The sequence below is a fragment of the Pongo pygmaeus genome, chromosome 14 (assembly GCF_028885625.2).
Source record: "Pongo pygmaeus isolate AG05252 chromosome 14, NHGRI_mPonPyg2-v2.0_pri, whole genome shotgun sequence".
Lineage (NCBI taxonomy): Eukaryota > Metazoa > Chordata > Mammalia > Primates > Hominidae > Pongo > Pongo pygmaeus.
This window is the reverse complement of record NC_072387.2, coordinates 78986626-79007455: the sequence shown is the minus strand read 5'-3', so window position 1 is coordinate 79007455 and position 20830 is coordinate 78986626. Positions and strand designations below refer to the sequence as shown.

Genomic DNA, 20830 nt, shown 5'->3' with positions numbered 1-20830 from the left:
AATATTCATCAGAATTTCTGTACAGCTAAAGAGCACATCAATCAATATTTACATTATATTTAAATATTTAGCAACTGTTGAGCATTTAAGAAAATTTATTTATGAATATGTGAGTTTACTAGAAAAGCAATGAGTACTAGTTACATATATCTTCCCATGGATGGCTCTCTATTAATTGTATTTAATTGCTTGTGTTTAGTAATTTTAGCTAATGATATGAAAGATGTCATATTTTCTAAGCTTTACATAATTTTATTTTAAGCTTTTTGGGAAGCCAAAGCACAGAGAATACTATTCTGAAATTCAAATTGGTAATATTACATTGCTTTAAGGTAACATTGTTGTAAGTAACAAAGTATTTTAAATAGCAGTGTAGAAATGCTCTTTAAAAGTAGAGGCCCAAGACATCTTACCTTTGATTTTTAGTAATCTGTTTCTTAATATAGTCATAAATATGGGAATTAGTATTATTTTATAAAGCATCTAGGTCATAATACTATTTTTGGCTCCCAATTTTGTTTTCACTTTAATGGAATGATTCAATTAATGGTAGGTAGTTTCTACGAGATTGTAATAGTTTCTTAACAACTGAAGTCTATGCTGAATGAATTCATAGTTTTGTACTGTTGCTTTGATTTTTAAAATCTCACTGTGAAATAAATCTATTCAATTTTTTAAGTTTTTTCATTTTATTGTGTTAGGGACGCTTAACATGAGATCTACCCACTTAACAGATTTTTAAATGTACAATATGATATTAACTATAGGCACAACATTCATTTATATAATATTTTAGGTGTAACAGTACTTGAAGGCCCTATTTATGCTGTGGGAGGCCATGATGGCTGGAGCTATCTGAATACAGTGGAAAGGTGGGATCCACAGAGTCAACAATGGACATTTGTAGCCAGTATGTCAATTGCTCGGAGCACAGTTGGTGTAGCAGCATTGAATGGCAAGTAAGTAAATTTTTTTCTCATTTTTTTTTAATCTTAGAAAAAAAGTTATTGAGTAAATATTATTTGAAAAATAAATTTTAATAAGCTGGTAAAAATTGTTTTAAAACATTTTAAGCTGTTGATATTTTTAAATTGACAAATAAAGACTGGTGCTCTCTCTATAGACAACGGATCCCAAAATCTCTTCACATTAATTGATGATTAAAGAAGTATCAAATATATTTCATGGGAATATTTATATCATTTTTGAATAAATAGTTGAGTAGCCTTCAAAAAACTACTAAAAGTTTGGCGTTCAATATATTTTTCTTTACATAATTACACTAGTTTACTTTCCAAGCATCTTCATTCCTATCCCTCTAAATCAAGAATTCTCAACCTCAACACTATTGATATTTGAGGCCAGATGAGTCTTTGTTGAAAGAAGTCTTCTGTCCTGTGCATTTCAGAGTGTTTAGAAGTGTCCTGGGTTTCTACCCATTAGATGCCCCTCACCCACCACCTCATTGTGACATGCAAAAATATCTCCAGACATTGTCTACTATCCCCTGGGAAGTGGCAAAATACAGCCCCTGTCTTCCCCATGAGAACCACAGATCTAAACAAAGCTAGTATCACCTCTTGCCTAGAAAACTGCAACAGCTTCTAGTCTGATCTTTTTAATTATTTTCTCTTCAGTCTTATTTATGAAGGCTTCCAGAGAAATCCTTTTACAAATACAAACAATATGTCAATCCTCTTCAAGGACTTGTCTTTTATCATCTTTGTTGATTTAAAGTCTATTTTGTCAGAAACTAGGATTGCAACCCCTGCTTTTTTCTGTTTTCCATTTGCTCAATAAATTTTCCTCCATCCTTTTATTTTGTGTCTGTGTATGTCTTTGCATGTGAGATAGGTCTGTTGAATACAGCACACCAATGAATCTTGACTCTTTATCCTGCTTGCCATTCTGTGTCTTTTAATTGGGGCATTTAGCCCATTTACATTCAAGGTTAATATTGTTATGTGTGAATTTGATCCTGACATCATAATGCTATCTGGTTATTTTGCAGACTTGTCTATGTAGTAGCTTCATAGTGTCACTGGTCTGTATAGTTAAGTGTGTTTTCACAGTGGCTGGTAACAGTTCGTCCTTTTCATATTTAGTGCTTCCTTCAGGAGCTCTTGCAAAGCAGGCTTGGTGGTGACAAATTCCCTCAGCATTTGCTTGTCTGAAAAATATTTTATTTCTCCTTCACTTATGAAGCTTAGTTAGGCCAGCTATGAAATTCTAGGTTGGAAATTATTGTCTTTAAGACTGTTGAATACTGGCCCCCAGTCTCTTCTGGTTTATAGGGTTTCTGCTGAGAGGTCTGCTATTAGTCTGATGTGCTTCCCTTTATAGGTGACCTGGCCTTTCTCTCTGGCTGCCCTTTGCATTGTTTTCTTCATTTCGACCTTGGCGAATCTGATGATTATGTGTCTAGGGGTTGGTCTTCTTGTGGAATATCTTACTGGGGTTCTCTGGATTTCCTGAATTTGGATTTTGGCCTGTCTTGGTAAGTTGGAAAAGTTCTCCTGGATGGTATCCTGAAGTGCGTTTTCCAACTTGGTTCTGTTCTCCCCATCTCTTTCAGGTACCCCTATCAGATGTAGGTTTGGTCTTTAAGCACGGTCTCATAGTTCTCAGAGGTTTTGTTGATTCCTATTATTTTTTCTCTAATCTTATCTGCCTGCCTTATTTCAACAAGATAGTCTTCAAGTTACGATATTCTTTCTTCTGCTTGGCTTATCCAGCTACTGATACTTGTGTTTGCATTGTAAAGTTCTGTTGTGACTTTCAGCTCTATCAGGTAATTTATGTTCCTCTCTAAATTGGTTATTCTGGTTAACAGCTCCTGTAGTGTTTTATTATGGTTCTTAGTTTCTTTGCAATGAGTTAGGACATAACCCTTTAGCTCAGTGAAGTTTGTTGTTACCCATCTTCTGAAGCCTGCTTCTGTCAATTCATCCATTTCAGCCTCAGCCCAGTTCTGTGCACTTGCTGGAGACATTTTGCTATCATTTGGAGAAGCAGCAGCACTCTGGCTTTTTGAGTTTTCAGCATTTTTGTGTGTAGATTCTTTCTCATCTTCATGGGTTTATCTACCTTTGATTCTTGAAGCTGCTGACCATTGGATGGGGTTTTTATGGGGTCTTTTTCATTGATGTTGTCGTTGTTGCTTTCTGTTTGTTTTTCTTTTAGCAGTCAGGCCCCTTTTCCATAGGAATGCTGCGGTTTGGTGGGAGTCCACTAAAGACACTATTTGCCTGGGTCCCTCCCACCCCTGGAGATACCATCATTGGAGGCAGCAGACTAGCAAAGATGGCAGCTTGCTCCTTCTTCATGGAGCTCTGTCCCAGAAGGGCAACAACCTGATGCCAGCCTGAACACTCCTGTATGAAGTGTCTGGAGACTTCTGTTTGGAGGTCTCACCCAGTTAGGAAGAGCAGGATCAAGGACCCACTTAAATAAGCAGTCTGACTGCAGCTTGGTGGGACAGGTGTGCTGTGCTGGGGAAAATCTCCCTCGTCTGGGCTGCCCTTACTCTCCAGAGCCAGCAGCCAGAAAAGACTAAGACCACTGATGCATGATACTGCAGCTGCCCCTCCTCCTACAGGTTCCTCCCAGGGATATCAGAGTTCTCTTCATAAATCCCTGGCTGGGGATGCTGAAATTCCCATAGGGAGGCCCCCTTTAGTGAGCAGGAGTGGATCAGGGTCCTGCTTAAAGAAGCAGTCTGGCCACGAACTGACCCAGTCACTGCGTTCCCCTGTGAGAAATTGCTCCCAGTCCAGATCGCCCAGTCTTGCTGACACCAGCAGCAGAGGGAAACAGCTGACTGGAGCCACAGTGATGGCAGCAGCCCTTCCCTCTCTGGGAACCCATCTTCTTAGGCAGTCTCTAGCCTGCTGTGCTGGCTGCCAGAGATTCCAAGCCAGTACTTTTTAGCTTGTGGGGTTCCGTGGGAGCGAGGCCACTTGGCTCCCTGGCATCAGCCTCCTTCCCACGGGAGTGGATGGATCTCCTGCCTCATGGGACTTTCCAGAGCATGAGTATGCAAATACTCCTGTGTCCAGTGCCTGCTCCAGCAGCTGCCCACCCGAGCAGCCACCATGAGTCTGCACGGCTTTGTGCTTGTGACTGAAGGCCCTGGTGGTATGGGCTCATGAGGGGACCTCCTGATCTGTGGATTGCAAGGATCCATGGGAAAAGCATGGTTTTCAAGGAGGGGTAGCACAATCCCTCACTGCCTTCTTTGGCTAGGAAAGGAAGCTCCCAGTGCCCTGTACATCTCCTGGTGGACCTTCGCTCCACCCTGCTTTTCCTCACTTTCCGTGGGTTGCACCAACCACCTAGTCAGTCCTAATAAGAGAAAATTGGTACCTCAATTGAAGATGCAGAATTCACTTGCCATTTTTTCCTTCTCACTGGGAGCCCAGAGCAGAGCTGTTTCTATTTGGCCATATTGGCTACTCCCTCCTATTGTATCATTCTTATGCCTTTGCATCCTCACAGCTTAGCTCCCACTTACGAGAGAATATACTACGTTTGGTTTTCCATTCCTGAGTTAATTCTCTTAGAATAATGATCACCAGTTCCAACCAGGTTGCTGCAAATGCCATTATTTCATTTCTTTTTATGGCTGAGTAGTATTCCATGGTATGTGTGTGTGTGTGTGTATATATATATATATATATATATATACACACATATACATGGTGTATATATATATATACACCGTGTATATATATATATACACGGTGTATATATATATACATGGTGTATATAGGTGTATATATACATGATATATATAGGTGTATATATGTACACGGTGTATATACATATAGGTGTATATATACATGGTGTATATACATATAGGTGTATATATACATGGTGTATATACATATAGGTGTATATATACATGGTGTATATACATATAGGTGTATATATACATGGTGTATATACATATAGGTGTATATATACATGGTGTATATACATATAGGTGTATATATACATGGTGTATATACATATAGGTGTATATGTACATGGTGTATATACATATAGGTGTATATGTACATGGTGTATATACATATAGGTGTATATGTACATGGTGTATATACATATAGGTGTATATGTACATGGTGTATATACATATAGGTGTATATGTACATGGTGTATATACATATAGGTGTATATGTACATGGTGTATATACATATAGGTGTATATGTACATGGTGTATATACATATAGGTGTATATGTACATGGTGTATATACATATAGGTGTATATGTACATGGTGTATATACATATAGGTGTATATGTACATGGTGTATATACATATAGGTGTATATGTACATGGTGTATATATATAGGTGTATATGTACATGGTGTATATATATAGGTGTATATGTACATGGTGTATATATATAGGTGTATATGTACATGGTGTATACATATAGGTGTATATATACATGGTGTATATATATATATATATAGTGAGGTATATATATATATATATATATATAGTGAGGTATATATATATATAGTGAGATAGATATATATATATACATATCTCTCACAATCTCTTTATCCAATCACTAATTGATAGGCATTCAGGCTGGTTCCATATTTTGCAATTGCAAATTGTGCTGCTGTAAACATGCATATGCAAGTATCTTTTTCATATAATGACTTCTTTCCTCCCGGTAGAGGCCCAGCAGTGGGATTGCTGGATCAAATGGTAATCCTACTGTTAGTTAAGGAATCTCCACACTGTTTTCCACAGAAGTTGTACTAGTTTACATTCCCACCAGCAGTGTAAAGGTGTTCCCTTTTCACCACATCCATGCCAAAATCTATTTCTTTTTAATTTTTGGATTATGACCATTCTTACAAGAGAAAGGTGGTTAAATCCATTGTGGTTTTGATTTGTATTTCCTTGATCGTTAGTGATGTTGAGAATGTTTTCATATGTTTGTTGCTCATTTGTATATGTTCTTTTGAGAACTGTCTATTCATGTCCTTAGCTGCCTTTTTAATTGGATTGTTTGTTTTTTTCTTGCTTATTTGTTTGAGTTCCTTGTAGATTATGGATATTAGTCATTTGTTGCAGGTATAGATTGGGAATATTTTCTTCCACTCTGTGGGTTGTCTGTTTATTCTGCTGACTGTATCTTTTGCTGTGCAAAACTTTTTTAGTTTAATTAAGTCCCATTTATTTATCTTTGTTTTTGTCAAATTTGCTTATAAAAGGTGACTTAACACTGTATATGTGTATACACACAGATACACATATACAATGAATACATATTCACATTATATATTTTGTTTAATGCAAAGGTAAGGCATATTCCTTATAATAATTGTTTTTCAAAATTTCTTTTGGTTAGTTATCCTCTAAATTATTTTATTTAAACTTTGGTATACATTTCTCAGAGTTTAAAAAGTCACTCTTAAACATCCCTTTAGAATTTTCTCTGTAAATAAATATTTACCAATTAATTTGAAAGATGTGGGATCTCTAAATTTGAAATATTAATATTTTCTTCTGAGAAGACAGTTGTACTTTTATCTTTTAAAATTACTCTCCTTGTATTTTAGTGCTGTTTAAATTTGGCATGGTTATTCTTTCTTTCTGAGGTTATTCATGTTTATTTATATTTTTTAATATTTTATATATGTGTTTATTTATATCTATTTATACATTAATAATTGCATAATTAAATTGTAAAAGATAATTTATATATAACCATTTAACTAAATGCATATGTTTGTTATATTTACTATTCAATTTATAATAATAGATTTTCTAGAAAGATAAACATTTAATAAACTAGTAAGAAAACTTTTTCTCTGTTTTCTTAATATACATTTATTTCCTTTTTATTGTGTTGTTTATATTTTTAGAATGATTAACTAAATAGTAGTGATATCAGGCGTCCTTATCTATCTATTTTAATTGGAAAACCTTTATAGGGCTTTATAGTCTCTGATATCAGTTGTTATTTGAGATACATATATTGATTAAGGTTAAAGGCAGTATTTTATTGTCTGTAGTTTCCATAGTGGAAATTTTATTTTCTAAAATTAGCATACATTTTATGAATTTGTCAAGATGATGATTGTTTTCTTATTTGATCTGTTTATGTGGTAATTTGCATAAATACTCTAACTATAAATCATATTACACATCTAAGTAAATCCTACTTGCTCATATTGCATTAATTCTTTAATTTTTGCATTCCATATTCTAGCTATGATTTTGCATCAAAGTTGCTTATAAATGATTTCACAACATTTTTCGTTATGATATAAATCTTATTTTAGCATAACATCATGGCATGAAGAAGCTTTCTACAATTTATCTGCTATAATTGACTTTAATCATGAGAAGTGTATTTTCTTGAGCATGAGAAAGAAATGACAGTAGAAGCTTTATGTATACTATTATATATAGTACCTTTAATATTCTATTTTACTGATATTCTAAAATTTAACACATGGCAGTCACATATCACTTCTAATTTCATCACTGCCACAAATCATTTATTTAGTATTGCTATATCTTCATTCTATATTGTGATTGTCCTAATTTGTTATTTTTCTCTGTTAGTATTATCACTAATTTCATCTTGTCATAGCATTTGTCAGTGTCATTATATGGTTTTGTTTTTATTTTTAGTCAAACAAGCATACACAGAGGCTATGTTTATTTTCTTTCTTATTTTCTTAATAATTTTTGTTTGACTTAGTTCTACTTACTCTTTTCTTTAAATTCAGAATTTAACAAATTATAGTATTAATAGTTGTTCTTGGAGTTTATTTTTCTTTATTACTGTGCTAGTCCATTCTCACATTGCTGTAAAGAAATACCTGAGACTGGGAAATTTATAAAGAAAAAGCTTTACTTGGCTGTCACTTCTTCAGGCTACGTAGGAAGCATGATGCTGACATCTGCTCGGCTTCTGGGGAGGCCTCAGGAAACTTACAATCCTGGCAGAAGGCCAAGGGGGAGCAGGCACATCACATGGTGAAAGGAGGAGCAAAAGATCCAGGAGGGAGGTGCTACCCACTTTTAAACAACCAGATCTCAGGAACACTCACTCATTATTGTAAGGACAGTACCAAGAGGGATGGTGCTAAACCATTCATGAGAAATCTACCCCCATGACCCAATTACCCCCACCAGGCACCACCTCCAGCACTGGGCTGTACATTCCAATATGAGATTTGGGTGGAGACACACATCCAAACTATATCAATTATTATACTACAATTTAATTTATTCATTCTCCTACACTCAACTACTGAGTGTAGTTGGATATTTCAGTTGTTTCCTCTTCTTGACTATTAAGAATAGTGCAGTTATGAATATTCTTATGTATATCTTTTGGTGAATATACATACACATTTTAGCTGGCTGTAGACCTAGAACTTAAATTACTAGGCTTTACTTATTCTTGTGCTCAGGTTTAGTAGATACTGCTCAAACATGTTTGTAAGTGGTTTTCCTAATTTGTCCGCACACTAACAGATTTTTAAATTCTGAATGCTCCATGTGCCCTACTGACTTGGTAACATCCGACTTGTCTTTTATTTATCTTTATCCATTCTGATTACTAGTGCTATCACATTCTCTAAGAACTGATGTGATCAAACATCTTTAATATATGTATTAGTCATTTGTATATCTTCTGTTGAAGTTTATTTTCAAAATTTTCTCTGTTTCTATTTCTGTGTGTTCTCTTTTTCATTTTGATTTATGGAGTTCTTCATGTATTCTGAAAATTAATCATTTCCAAGTGAATGCATCTCACTTTATTATTTTTACTTTCCAGGAAGTATGTGTTGATTATGTAATTTATTAGATTCTATGTCTGAAAGGGACTTTCCTGTGTCTTCTCCCATTGTTTGCAAATTAGCTTAAGTAATTTAATATCTCTGCCTTGTATTTTTAAAATTCAATAGATATTATTTACTTATATTCTATCTTTTTGGGGGAGTGGGGGAGATATGTAAGTTCAGTGATTTTTTTTATCTTTCATATGTGTTTTTATAACCCAAACTTTTATTCTTTTTTTTTTTTTTTTTTATTTTTTATTTTATTTTATTTATTTTATTTTATTTATTTTTTCTTTTTTTATTATTATTTTTTTAATTCATGAAGTATTTGTTGATCATTCTTGGGTGTTTCTCAGAGAGGGGGATATGGCAGGGTCATAGGATAACAGTGGAGAGAAGGTCAGGAGATAAACACATGAACAAAGGTCTCTGGTTTTCCTAGGCAGAGGTCCCTGCGGCCTTCTGCAGTGTTTGTGTCCCTGGGTACTTGAGATTAGGGAGTGGTGATGACTCTTAAAGAGCATGCTGCCTTCAAGCATCTGTTTAACAAAGCACATCTTGCACCGCCCTTAATCCATTTAACCCTGAGTTGACACAGCACATGTTTCAGAGAGCAGGGGGCTGGGGGAAAGGCCATAGATCAACAGCATCCCAAGGCAGAAGAACTTCTCCTAGTCAGAACAAAATGGAGTCTCCTATGCCCACCCCTTTCTACACAGACACAGCAACAATCTGATCTCTCCTTCCTTTCCCCACACTTCCTCCCCTTCTCTTCAACAAAACCGCCATCGTCCTCATGGCCCACTCCCGATGGTCGCTGTCTCTTCGGAGCTGTTGGGTACACCTCCCAGACAGGGCAGCCGGGCAGAGGCGCTCCTCACCTCCCAGACAGGGCGGCCGGGCAGAGGCGCTCCTCGCTTCCCAGACGGGGCCGCCCGGGCAGAGGCGCTCCTCGCTTCCCAGACGGGGCCGCCCGGGCAGAGGCGCTCCTCACTTCCTCCCAGACCGGGTGGCAGCCGGGCAGAGGCGCTCCTCACCTCCCAGACGGGGCGGCCGGGCAGAGGCGCTCCTCACTTCCCAGACGGTGTGGCGGCTGGGCAGAGGCGCTCCTCCCTTCCCAGATGGGGCAGCCAGGCAGAGGCGCTCCTCACTTCCTCCCAGACGGGGTGGCGGCCAGGCAGAGGCGCTCCTCACTTCCCAGAGGGGGCGACCGGGCAGAGGTACTCCTCACTTCCTCCCAGACGGGGTGGCAGCCGGGCAGAGGCGCTCCTCACCTCCCAGACGGGGCGGCCAGGCAGAGGTGCTCCTCATCTCCCAGACGGGGCAGCCGGGCAGAGGTGCTCCTCATCTCCCAGACGAGGCGGCCGGGCAGAGGTGCTCCTCATCTCCCAGACGGGGCGGCCGGGCAGAGGTGCTCCTCATCTCCCAGACGGGGCAGCCGGGCAGAGGTGCTCCTCACTTCCTCCCAGACACTTTTATTCTTATAGATGTTTTTACTATGTTTATATTAGTTAACATTCAGTCAAGAGCCAGAAATCAGAACAGTCATTTATCAGTCATTCTAAACAAAGGTATTTTAATATTAAATATGAAGTTTTGTTGAATAAGTAAAAAAACTTACTAGTTAACCAAAAATCAACAAAATAACACTATATTGTAATTTAATCAACTCACAATAATAGCTACCTCTCCTGGGGGAGAACTAAAAGACATGGTTAAAATGATTAAGATTTAGAAGCTTGGGGAAGGGCCCTGTGCACTGAAATTCAGTGAACTGCTATTTGGGCCACTGCTTAGCTGGAGCTAGTCACAGCAGGAAAGACCTGGGACCCAGATCTCTGAGAAGAGGATACCAATCTGCTAGTGCCAATGGCTTAGAGTAGTCTCAATGAAGCCGATGGCGTGTCTTAGAAAAACTGCAAACTAGGTGTGTCTGGTGCTATAGAACAACTCTTGCTACAGTGCTGCTACAGTGCTGCTACAGTGAGAAAAGGATGGGGTGACACTTACAGGAAAAAAAATAAAAAAGCAAACAAACAAACAAAAAACCAAGACCCTTTACTCTCCTCTAGTCTTTCAGTCTCTGCCACCCACTGATGTCAGATCCTAACAGGGAACCAGGAGGCAAAGCAGAAAAGTGGTTTTCAGAGATTTAGCCCTTATTTCAAGAGTAGAAAATACAGGAGAGGATGTAGACCTGAGAGACAACAGCTTAAAAAGTTTGTACTTCCACCTCAAAAATCAAAATGTTTCTGGGGGTACAATCTGAAGCCTAATTCTCATTATTTTAAATTACTACTTGGAGATTCATTTTAACAATCTCAACTCTGTCTTTCTTCTGCTTAGGAAAGTTTTTAATCTATTGAGACTTGTTTGTTTAATTGTTTCTTTTCCCATTATTCTAGTTCTCTGATTTGAGATATATTTTAGTACATACTTATGTTAATGGTTCTATGTGTGTTTTAAGACTGATTTCTTTGCCATAAATCTCCTTCACCAGTTAAAAAAAAATAAATGAATTCAATCAATGCCAATTTGTTTATGATCGTTTGTATCTCCAATGCAGACTTAAAATTTTTGCATTTTAACTTTTCTTAGGTGATATCTTTGACTACCCTCCTTCAAATCACCTTTATAACCACCTTATTTTGAGTGTGTTATCTTGTCATCTTTCAAGTCTTTATCATCTTTAAAGTCTTTTTATCGTCTTTAAAGTCTTTAAAGTATATGTTTTTAGGTCAAAAAATAAAATATTTTTATATGATGGAAAAACTTCTACATGCTTTGTTTTACTTTATTTTGTTTTTCTATTTACTACTTGTGATTTTCCCTGTCACATAATATTTAAGTCCCTTAATTTTTTTCAAGGTACCTTTATTTGCTCTCAAAATCCTGCTCTCAAATGTTTTGCTAGAAGTTTCATTAGTGTCAATATCCATTATTATTTTTAAAAAGCTATTAGATAAGAAAGAAAAGGTGAACCAGAATCACAAAAAGCTAAAGCAAATAGCTACTTGTCAATTCAATCTCTTTTTTGTATTTGGTAAAGCTTTCTTCTGCAGTAATGTATAAAGTGTTCGCTATCGAACTTTACACTATAATCACTCTCAATATCAAAAAATATCTGTAAACATTTCTGCTAGACTTCTTTTGGCTATAGTTGCTGAGAAAAACTCCAAATCCTACTATCATCACTGCTTTGGAAGGCTGCTGTGTAGAAGTGAAAAGAAGTTAAAATCATACACAGCCTATAGTGATGGGCTGCTTGCATAAAAAGTGGTTGTTTGTTCTTCCATTACCTTCTGAGGAATACTGAGACTTCTAGGAGAAGGAATTAAAATATTTTATTACCAACTTTCAGTCCTATCTGCAAATTTTCTAAAAGAAATTTCTTGGAATTGTTTCTATATGAAATAGTTACCTTCTGCTTCTCACTCCTCTCAATACAATTTTTATTCTGTTGTGCCTTTTAATGACATTCATAGAAAAAATATTTTCATTTGTGTTAATATTGTCACTTTACTCAATAGAAAATGTATATATTTAATAATACATACATTTTATCAACACCAATTTATGTAACATGTAAATATATTCATTTATCAATACTTTTTCTACTTATATTCACATTTTCTCTTGAAAATGATTTTTTTCTTAAGCATTACAATATTATTCTTTAAAAATACTTAATTTGGAAGTCAATGATAAAATTTAACATTCTTCAATATTAAATATTAAAAGTAAAATTATGCAGTGGGTATATCTATTCATGGATAGTAAAACTTACAATAATAATAGAATGAATGTTCTCCGTCCAGGCACAGTGGCTCACCCCTGTCATTCTAACATTTTGGGAGGCCGAGGTGAGAGGATTGCTTGAGTCCAGCAGTTTGAGACCGGCCTGGGCAACATAGTGAGACCCCATCTCTACAAATAATTTTAAAAATAAATGGGCATGGTGGCATGCTCCTATATAGTTAAAGCTACTTGAGAGGCTGAGGGGCTGAGGTGAGAGGATTACTTGAATCAGGAGGTCGAGGCTGTAGTGAGCTGTGATCATGCCACCTGCTCTATAGCCTAGGTGATAGAGCAAGATCCTGTATCCGGAAGAAAAATGGAATGGATGTTCTCTTGGATGTTTTTATAATTCTAATAGAGGATAATAGAGGAAAGCATAATCCTTTTTGCCTTTTTATGTTTTCTAATCACTATTTATAAGTAACAGTCGGTTATTTAGTGACTTTTTCTTACCATTTACATTGACAGCAATAGATTTATTCCTGGTATTGTTTTTAAAATGGATGTCTCATTAACACGGCAAATTTGCCCAATATGGGTGAGAAGTGTCCTGTCCTTTCATTAACTTATTCACTTGTTACATGATTTTGTAATGAAAACACACACACACACACACACACACACACACACATTAAAGTGTTAGTACATTACTTATCCACATTTTTTGGATAATTAGCTGGAATTATAGCTTTGTGACCTTCTTTATGACTTTACTTTGAATCACCTTAAAATATGTATTTTGTTGTAAATATTCTCCAGTCTTAATCAGAAATAAATGGAGAAAATATTTAACGCAGAGTCTTGCAATTTCTTACATGTTGTTATGACTAAATTGTCTATCTAGTTTCTTCTACTGCCACTTTTAAATTGACTATACATAGAAATCACTATTCAGATTACTTTTCCTGTACTTGTATTTTTCGGTCAGCTAGCATACATCATATATTAAGAAATCCTGTGTTGTCTAGTATCATTCTTCATGAAAAATATCAGGGTGTGATATCAATACTTTTTGAAGTTTTTAATTCTTACATTGCCAAAATTGCTTACATTTTAATTAAATATGAATTTTAATTCTATTCTGTGAAATTGTTTTGAATGGTTCCATTTTTTACTTGAATTTTTTTTCCTTTAAATTGAATTAGTAGAGCTTTTACTTGGCATCTTTTTCTTCCCCCTGGGTGTGATTTAATGGCTTTAAAATTCTGTAGTTTGATGACTGGCTATTAATGTCTGGGTACTTTTCCTGTGTTACTCAGACAGAAACATAATCATTAGAAAATGACCTTTTACTTCAGACCCATAGCAGAAAATTGTTTTAACACCACCCTCTTACATTTTTTTGTTTGTTTTTTTCCTCACCTCTGCTGACGTGATTTTTTCCCCTTGTTTTGCTATCACATAACACTAATGTGTCATTCTAACCTGGCTGTTGTTTCCCTAAATATTATTCTCAACACTTTTTCCAATTAAGAGTAATAAAAAACAATGAACACTTATCTTAAGTTTAGGTTACTTATGATACTATTTGTTGTGGGAAAAAAAACCAAGAAATTGGTTTATGGCTTAAAATTAATGAGCGTGTTCTGACGGATTCAAGACCAAAATTGCATCAATTTCATATAACAAATGTAGTGAGTCTTCTAGTAAGATAGATTAAGCTAAGGGGTATATATGCCAGCACAGCCAGACTTACTTGGTGAATACAGAAAATACAAAAAAAAAGTTAATAAACGTGGATGTGTGGCACTTGGCCAAATATAACCTCAGATTCCTCAAACAATATATACATTAGTGGTTATTTTTGTTTCTTCTTCGGTAGCTGTCTTGGCTTGATTCTTTTACACTTTACATTCTAGCTAAGATGTCTTTTTGTGATTTTTAAAAAATTTTCTTAGCTCACAAACAGATACTGATTCTGCCTGAACACATCTTATAAGTAGGCTTGAATTTTAATAAATATGTAGTACCACCCCTTTAAGAATCTGCAAAACGTATAAAAACAGAGTTTCTTTCATGATTTACTATGGCAAAATGGATTCATTCATTCTTTCATTCATTCATTCAAATCTTCATGTTAATAATTTTTTTTTTTTTTTTGAGATGGAGTCTCGCTCTGTCACCCAAGCTGGAGTGCAGTGGTGCAATCTCAGCTCACTACAACCTCTGCCTCCCGGGTTCAAGCAATTATTCTGCCTCAGCCTCCCAGGTAGCTGGGATTACAGGCATGCATCACCACGCTTTGCTATTTTTTTTTTTCCGGCATTTTTAGTAGAGATGGGGTTTCACCATGCTGGTGAGGTTGGTCTCCAACTCCTGACCTCAGGTGATCTGCCCTCCTTGGCCTCTCAAAGTGCTAGAATTACAGGCGTGCAAAGCTTCATGTTAATAATTCTGGAACCCGGGAGGCGGAGGCTGCAGTGAGCTGAGATCACGCCACTGCACACTCCAGTCTGGGTGACAGAGACTCTGTCTCAAACAAACAAACAAAAAAATAATTTTTACAAGGCAGTTGTAATTTCTGTTCAGTCTGAAGCACATATGGCTTAAAGCATCATGAAAGAAGGGTTAATTGTCTGTTGTTTTTCTATTATGTCCTCTATTATGTTTTTATGTTTTTCTATTATGCCTAATATGCCTATTAAGGCACTGGCACAGTGCCTTAAGCCTCAAGGCCCATCACTTGCATAGTACCTTCCAACACTCTGTTTCTATTTTTTATTCAAATTTTGGTATTCTTCTTCTCAAAGGTGGCACCCAAAATTGTATACGTTTTAATTAATCTTAGACTCACACATTAAAAAAGAAAGAAAAAAAAAGAAATTGCTGTTTACTGAATCTCAGTTGGGGCTACTGATAAGCTCAGGAGAATTTTAATTCACATGCTGAAAGAGATGATTTTTAAGGGAACTGGTTGATTTATCAGATATCCAGATATCCAGAATGGATATGTGATGGGGGAAATCATTCCAATAAGAAAGAAAATTTGTATCAAGTCCTTGAATATAAAATGCAAAATTTAAGTTTGGCAGGAACATATAATAAAAGGGAGTGGCCCCAAAGAGATCATATAGTAACTTGGGTGAGGTAAAAATATTACGAAGATTTAAAAAAAAAAAAAAGAGCAGTGATGTGTTTTCATTTCAATTTTATAAATATTCACTCTGGCTGAAGAGTTGTTTCTAATTGCTCAAGGAAACTGTACAATTAGTAGAATTTCCTCACAATAGTTGACTGACTAAGATATATGCCAATTGTTGAAACGTATTATTTAATAAATTATGCCTCAGAATTAAAATGTATTTCAACAACTCATTTTGGTGCCATATTTGAGCATGGTCATTTCCAGGTTCTTCATTCTGGAATATAGTGGTTTTAATAGCTTAGACTTCACTTTCTTTCTCCATTCTCTTTTCTTGGCACCTGCCTTACAACCACCTGATGTCCCAGCCGTACCAAATCATTCCAGTTCCCTGAACCTACCTAGATTGTCCACACCCCTTTGCCTTTTCACTTTCTCATGTTTCTGCCTAGATTCCCCTTTCATTGCTTTTTCTTATTAACTTATGACTGTCCACTATTCACTGTCCTCTTAGTTTCATGCTCAATATTCACTTGGTCTTTGAATACATTTGAAAACTCTCTAGATTGATAAACAAACCCAAGTCTAGCTCTCTATGTGCAAGATCTGTGTGGCAAGATCAATATTAACAGGACTGAGTTTATTGTACTTGAAAACAATAGTGTCAAGAAGTGTTAAAATATATTAAGATCTGCTTTTGCTTAAAACCAAAATAAGATTATTTATATTTTCTACCATCCAAAGCATAGTTTAATCTGTACCTTTCCTGTGAACCCTTTTTGAATCCACCTAGTTAAAATTAATCTTTCTTTCTTCCCTACTTTTGTGTTCCCGAGACACATAATTAATAATTTTCCCTGCCATTTGTCAAAGTCTTGCTTCAGTGGAACTTAAACAGGTGCTTTTTCATTGATAAGTTTCCACAGATAAATCACTATTTTTTCTAGAATTAAAAACAAGTGCTTCATTCATTTTTTAAAAAATTTCACAAACATGTACTGGTCATAATGACATATCAAAGAAGATAAATAAATTCTGCCCTCAGAGAGCTTACATTATACTAAAAGGAACTAGAAAACAATAACAAATAAGTTGCAGAATTATAAAACGCATAGAGTGGGAGCAGAGGAAATACGGAGAGATTAAGGTTGAACTGACAGTTTTGGGTTGGTGAATTCTGCCAAGTTTGGATATGTGATGAATTGATCTAAATTAATTCACATATTTACAATTGTCAGATTCTTTTCATAAATTTGGGTATGTTTTAATAAATAAAGGTAGGTAGACCCTATCAGGCTTCACAACCTCATTTACCAGCTGTGTTTTATAATAACAGCAAGTGTCAAGAGGAGTTTGCAATAGACATCATTTCTTAGCAAGTAGAAAGAAAAGCAGTCACCAATGTATTGCTGTAGCTTAGTAAAATCCCACTCACTGTCCTGTAAAGCACTTTAAAAAGTACCTCCCATGAAAAGGCAGATATAGGAGTAATCTGACAGCAGGATTGACAAGCTTTCTCATGGCATCAGATGAAAGAGCTCTTCGTTAATTAGAAAACAAAGGACCAAGCTAAGTTCTGGATCTAGAGAGTTTCTTCAAAGGTACTGGAGTTGAGGGATTCTAATCCTTTTATTGTGCAACAGAAAGGATGCCTAAACACTTTTTCTGGGTAACCAAATACAGTGAGTGAAAATTATATTTAATATCCCAAGCTAGTTAGCAAAACATTGTAGTATTTACATAATGGTATGGGAGTGCTTTCTGTGCACTTTCCTTGAAATATACTTTATTGGTAAAGTATGAAAAATTGTAAATAGCCATACCTAGGATACAGATTATAAATAAAGCTAAATTTTGGGGAACAAGACAAAATGGGATTAGAAAAGACTTTCTAGTGGAGACACAACCTCAGTTGACCAAGAGATGAGTAGAAATAACCCTGCATATGTAATAAAAAGCTACCTATGATAAAGTAAATATGAATGCACCACCCTACATAGGGCTAGAAAAGATCTAGTGCTATGGCACTAGCTCTTTCTTCTGATGCCATGAGAAAGCTTGTCAATCCTGCTGTCAGATTACTCCTATATCTGCCTTTCTGTGGGAGGTACTTGTTAATGTGTCTTACAGGACAGTGAACGGGATTTCACTAAGCTACAACAATATATTGGTGACTGCTTTTCTTTCTACTTGCTAATAAATGATGATGTCTATTGCAAACTCCTCTTGACACTTGCTACTATTATAACACATAGCTGGTAAATGAGGTTGTGAAGCCTGATAGAGTATGAATGAGTTTGGCTAATTATCCACCAATACTCATTCACTCCTTTTTATATGACAATATAAACACACATTTTTAGTGAGGCATATGGCCATCTAAAATAAAGACAAGACTTTCCAGCATCTTACCAACTAGGTATAACCATGTGTCTGGTTCTGACCTATGAGATGTGAGAGGTGAGTTGTGCACCCTAAAAGATGGACTCTTTAAGGGAGGGATGGTGCTCCTTCTTCCAATTTTCCTTCATCCTGCTGTTTGAACCATGGTTGTGGTAACTGGGACTCCACTTTGGGACATCAAGACATGAGGGTTAATAGACAATTGTCCATGGGGTTTTAGCATTACTACACATTTTCCAAACAATAATTACTGGTGACTGTTTTTCATAACATATTTTCAGGATATTTGTAAATCAAAGGGTTGGAAGATAAAGATAGTGACTTCCTTTTGGTCAGAGAATAGAGAATTGTTCCTTGACCAGAATCATAAAGATAATGTCTCCCTTCAGGGCAAAGGTTGGACAGGTTCTCTGGCAGCCTCTTTAAAGGATTAGAGTTTCCAAAACTCAGAGATCCCGTAGCTGTGAAACAAACCCACCACATGTGCAGCATTCACTTGAGTTGCTCCAAATCATGCTGGTGAGGCTTGGGGGAAACAAGTAGAGCAGATGTAAACATGAAATTTATGCTGCCTACTGTGTTGCAAGTAGCAAAGTCACTTCTTTCTCCCCCATGAATCTTGTTTATTCTGCCAGCATCCATGAAACTGCAGCAGGCTAATTTGTTAGCTTAGAAATAGGGTAGAATTTCCGATTCTTCACAGTTCTTGACAATGCTCATACTCTAGCAATGCAGCCTGGGTCTCATCACCTGTAAAACCGTGTTTACACACATTCAAACACATATCCTAATCAATACAGGATTTGTTTTGTTGAGCTGCTGTGTTGTATGTAATAGAATATAAAATATATGGCACTAACTTAGATGAGCACCTGCTAACTAGGCCTCAAGATATTGAAACCTGGTGACTGAACATTAGGTGAAACTTATCTGTATGCTGGTAAACACATAGGTAATAGGTAAAATAGCAGGGAAGACTCAGATTCTTGCAATTCTCAGCAAGGTCCTAGAAAAGTGCACTTAGTCAACAATATTTCTGGATCTCCTGTCAATTCCTGGCATGCAAGGATATACTGGTCAACATTTATAGCAGATGGAACTATGAAGCTGATGGTTTTGAAGAATGTTATTTTTCTGTCCTTAACTCACTGCCTTGGAATGAAACCTTAACTCCACAACATGGCATGCAACTCCCTTCATTTTCAATCTAACTTTCTTATCCTACAAGCTGCATCTCTTTCATCCCCTCCTTTACTAGCACCCCTTCCATCAATATAACGTACCTGTCACTCTTTATTTATCAACTGCTGTGACCTTTCATGCCCCTGGTTTTTACATATAATGCTTTCCTTGTATGTAAAGCTTCCCCCCTGGTTTTTGATCTTACAAATTTTTACTCATCTTTCAACTCAAAGTGGAAATGTCACATTGCCTTTCTTGCTGTGAAACTGTCAGCTGTCACTTCCTATGCTGCCAGTGCTTTGACTTCCATCATCAGATTATTCTATGCTCTTCAAATTCCCAACATCTAATTTGTCATTTCAGTGAAAGAAGCAGGGAATCAGTCTAAACTATAAGTAAATAGATGGTGAGGGGGAGATCTAAGAAGATTACCTTTGATGATTGTTTCTGTTTTTGTGTTTTGAGACAGGGTCTCGCTCGGTCGCCCAGGCTGGAGTGCAGTGACATGATTCCAGCCCACTGTAGCCTTGACCTCCCGGGTTCAAGTGTTCCTCCTGCCTCAGCCTCTGAGTAGCTGGGACTACAGGCATGTGCTAACATGCCCAGCTAATTTTTGTAATTTTTGTAGAGATGGGGTTTTGCCATGTTGCCCAGGCTGGTCTTGAACTCCTGGGTTAAAGTCATCCTTCCACCTTGGCCTCCCAAAGTGCTGGGATTATAAGCGTGAGCCACTGTGTTTGACCTGATAATTATTCATGAAGACTTGTGTGTATATTGTAGCATAGATTTGAACTGCTCAGAGTTCATTGTTTAAAAGCCTTGGTTATTTTTATGCTTTTAAGAATAATTATAGTAATAGTTATTGTTATTTTTACATTCTCATTCTTAGCCTAATTCACACTTAATTTATATTCACAGATAAATGGATTGCAGACAATGCTGGTTGGTAGCATATATTCATAAAGTACTTCTCTCCATCTACCCCTCCCCACTAGTTCTCTCTAGTCTCTGATAACTACCGTTTTACTCTCAAATTCTATGAGACTTTTTTTTTAGAGTATACATGTGAGTGAGACAATGTGGTATTTGTCTTTCTGTGCCTGGCTTATTTCGCTTAACGTAGTGTCCTTCAGGCTCATCCATGTTATAGAAAATATTAGGATTTTATTCTCTTTATGGCTGAATACTATTCCATTGTGTTCCAACAAATGGAGCACATTTCCATTATCCATTTATCCATTGTTGAGCATTTGGTTGATTCCATATTTTGGCTAGTGTGAATAGTGCTGCAATAAACATGGAAGTGCAGCTGTCTCTTTTATATACTGGTTTCATTTCCTTTGAATATATATCAAGTAGTGAGATTGCTGGATCCTATGGTGAATCTACTTGTAATTTCTTGAGGGACTACCATACTGTTTTTCATAATGGTTTTACTAATTTACATTGCCATAAACAATGTGTAAGGGTTTCCCCTTTTTCACATCCTCATCAGCATTTATTATTCAGCATTTGTTATTTATTCAGCATTTATTATTATTA

General features: G+C 36.4%; 1 protein-coding gene across 2 annotated transcripts in view; it reads left to right on the top strand.

The window, feature by feature from the left end:
* Nucleotides 1-20830, top strand: part of KLHL1 (kelch like family member 1) — a 416652-nt gene that overhangs the window by 371570 nt on the left and 24252 nt on the right. For both annotated transcript variants that reach the window (XM_054446371.2, XM_054446370.2), the window contains one exon: nucleotides 797-959. In XM_054446371.2, the coding sequence (XP_054302346.2) occupies nucleotides 797-959 (163 nt within the window). The remainder of the gene's footprint in view (nucleotides 1-796; nucleotides 960-20830) is intronic.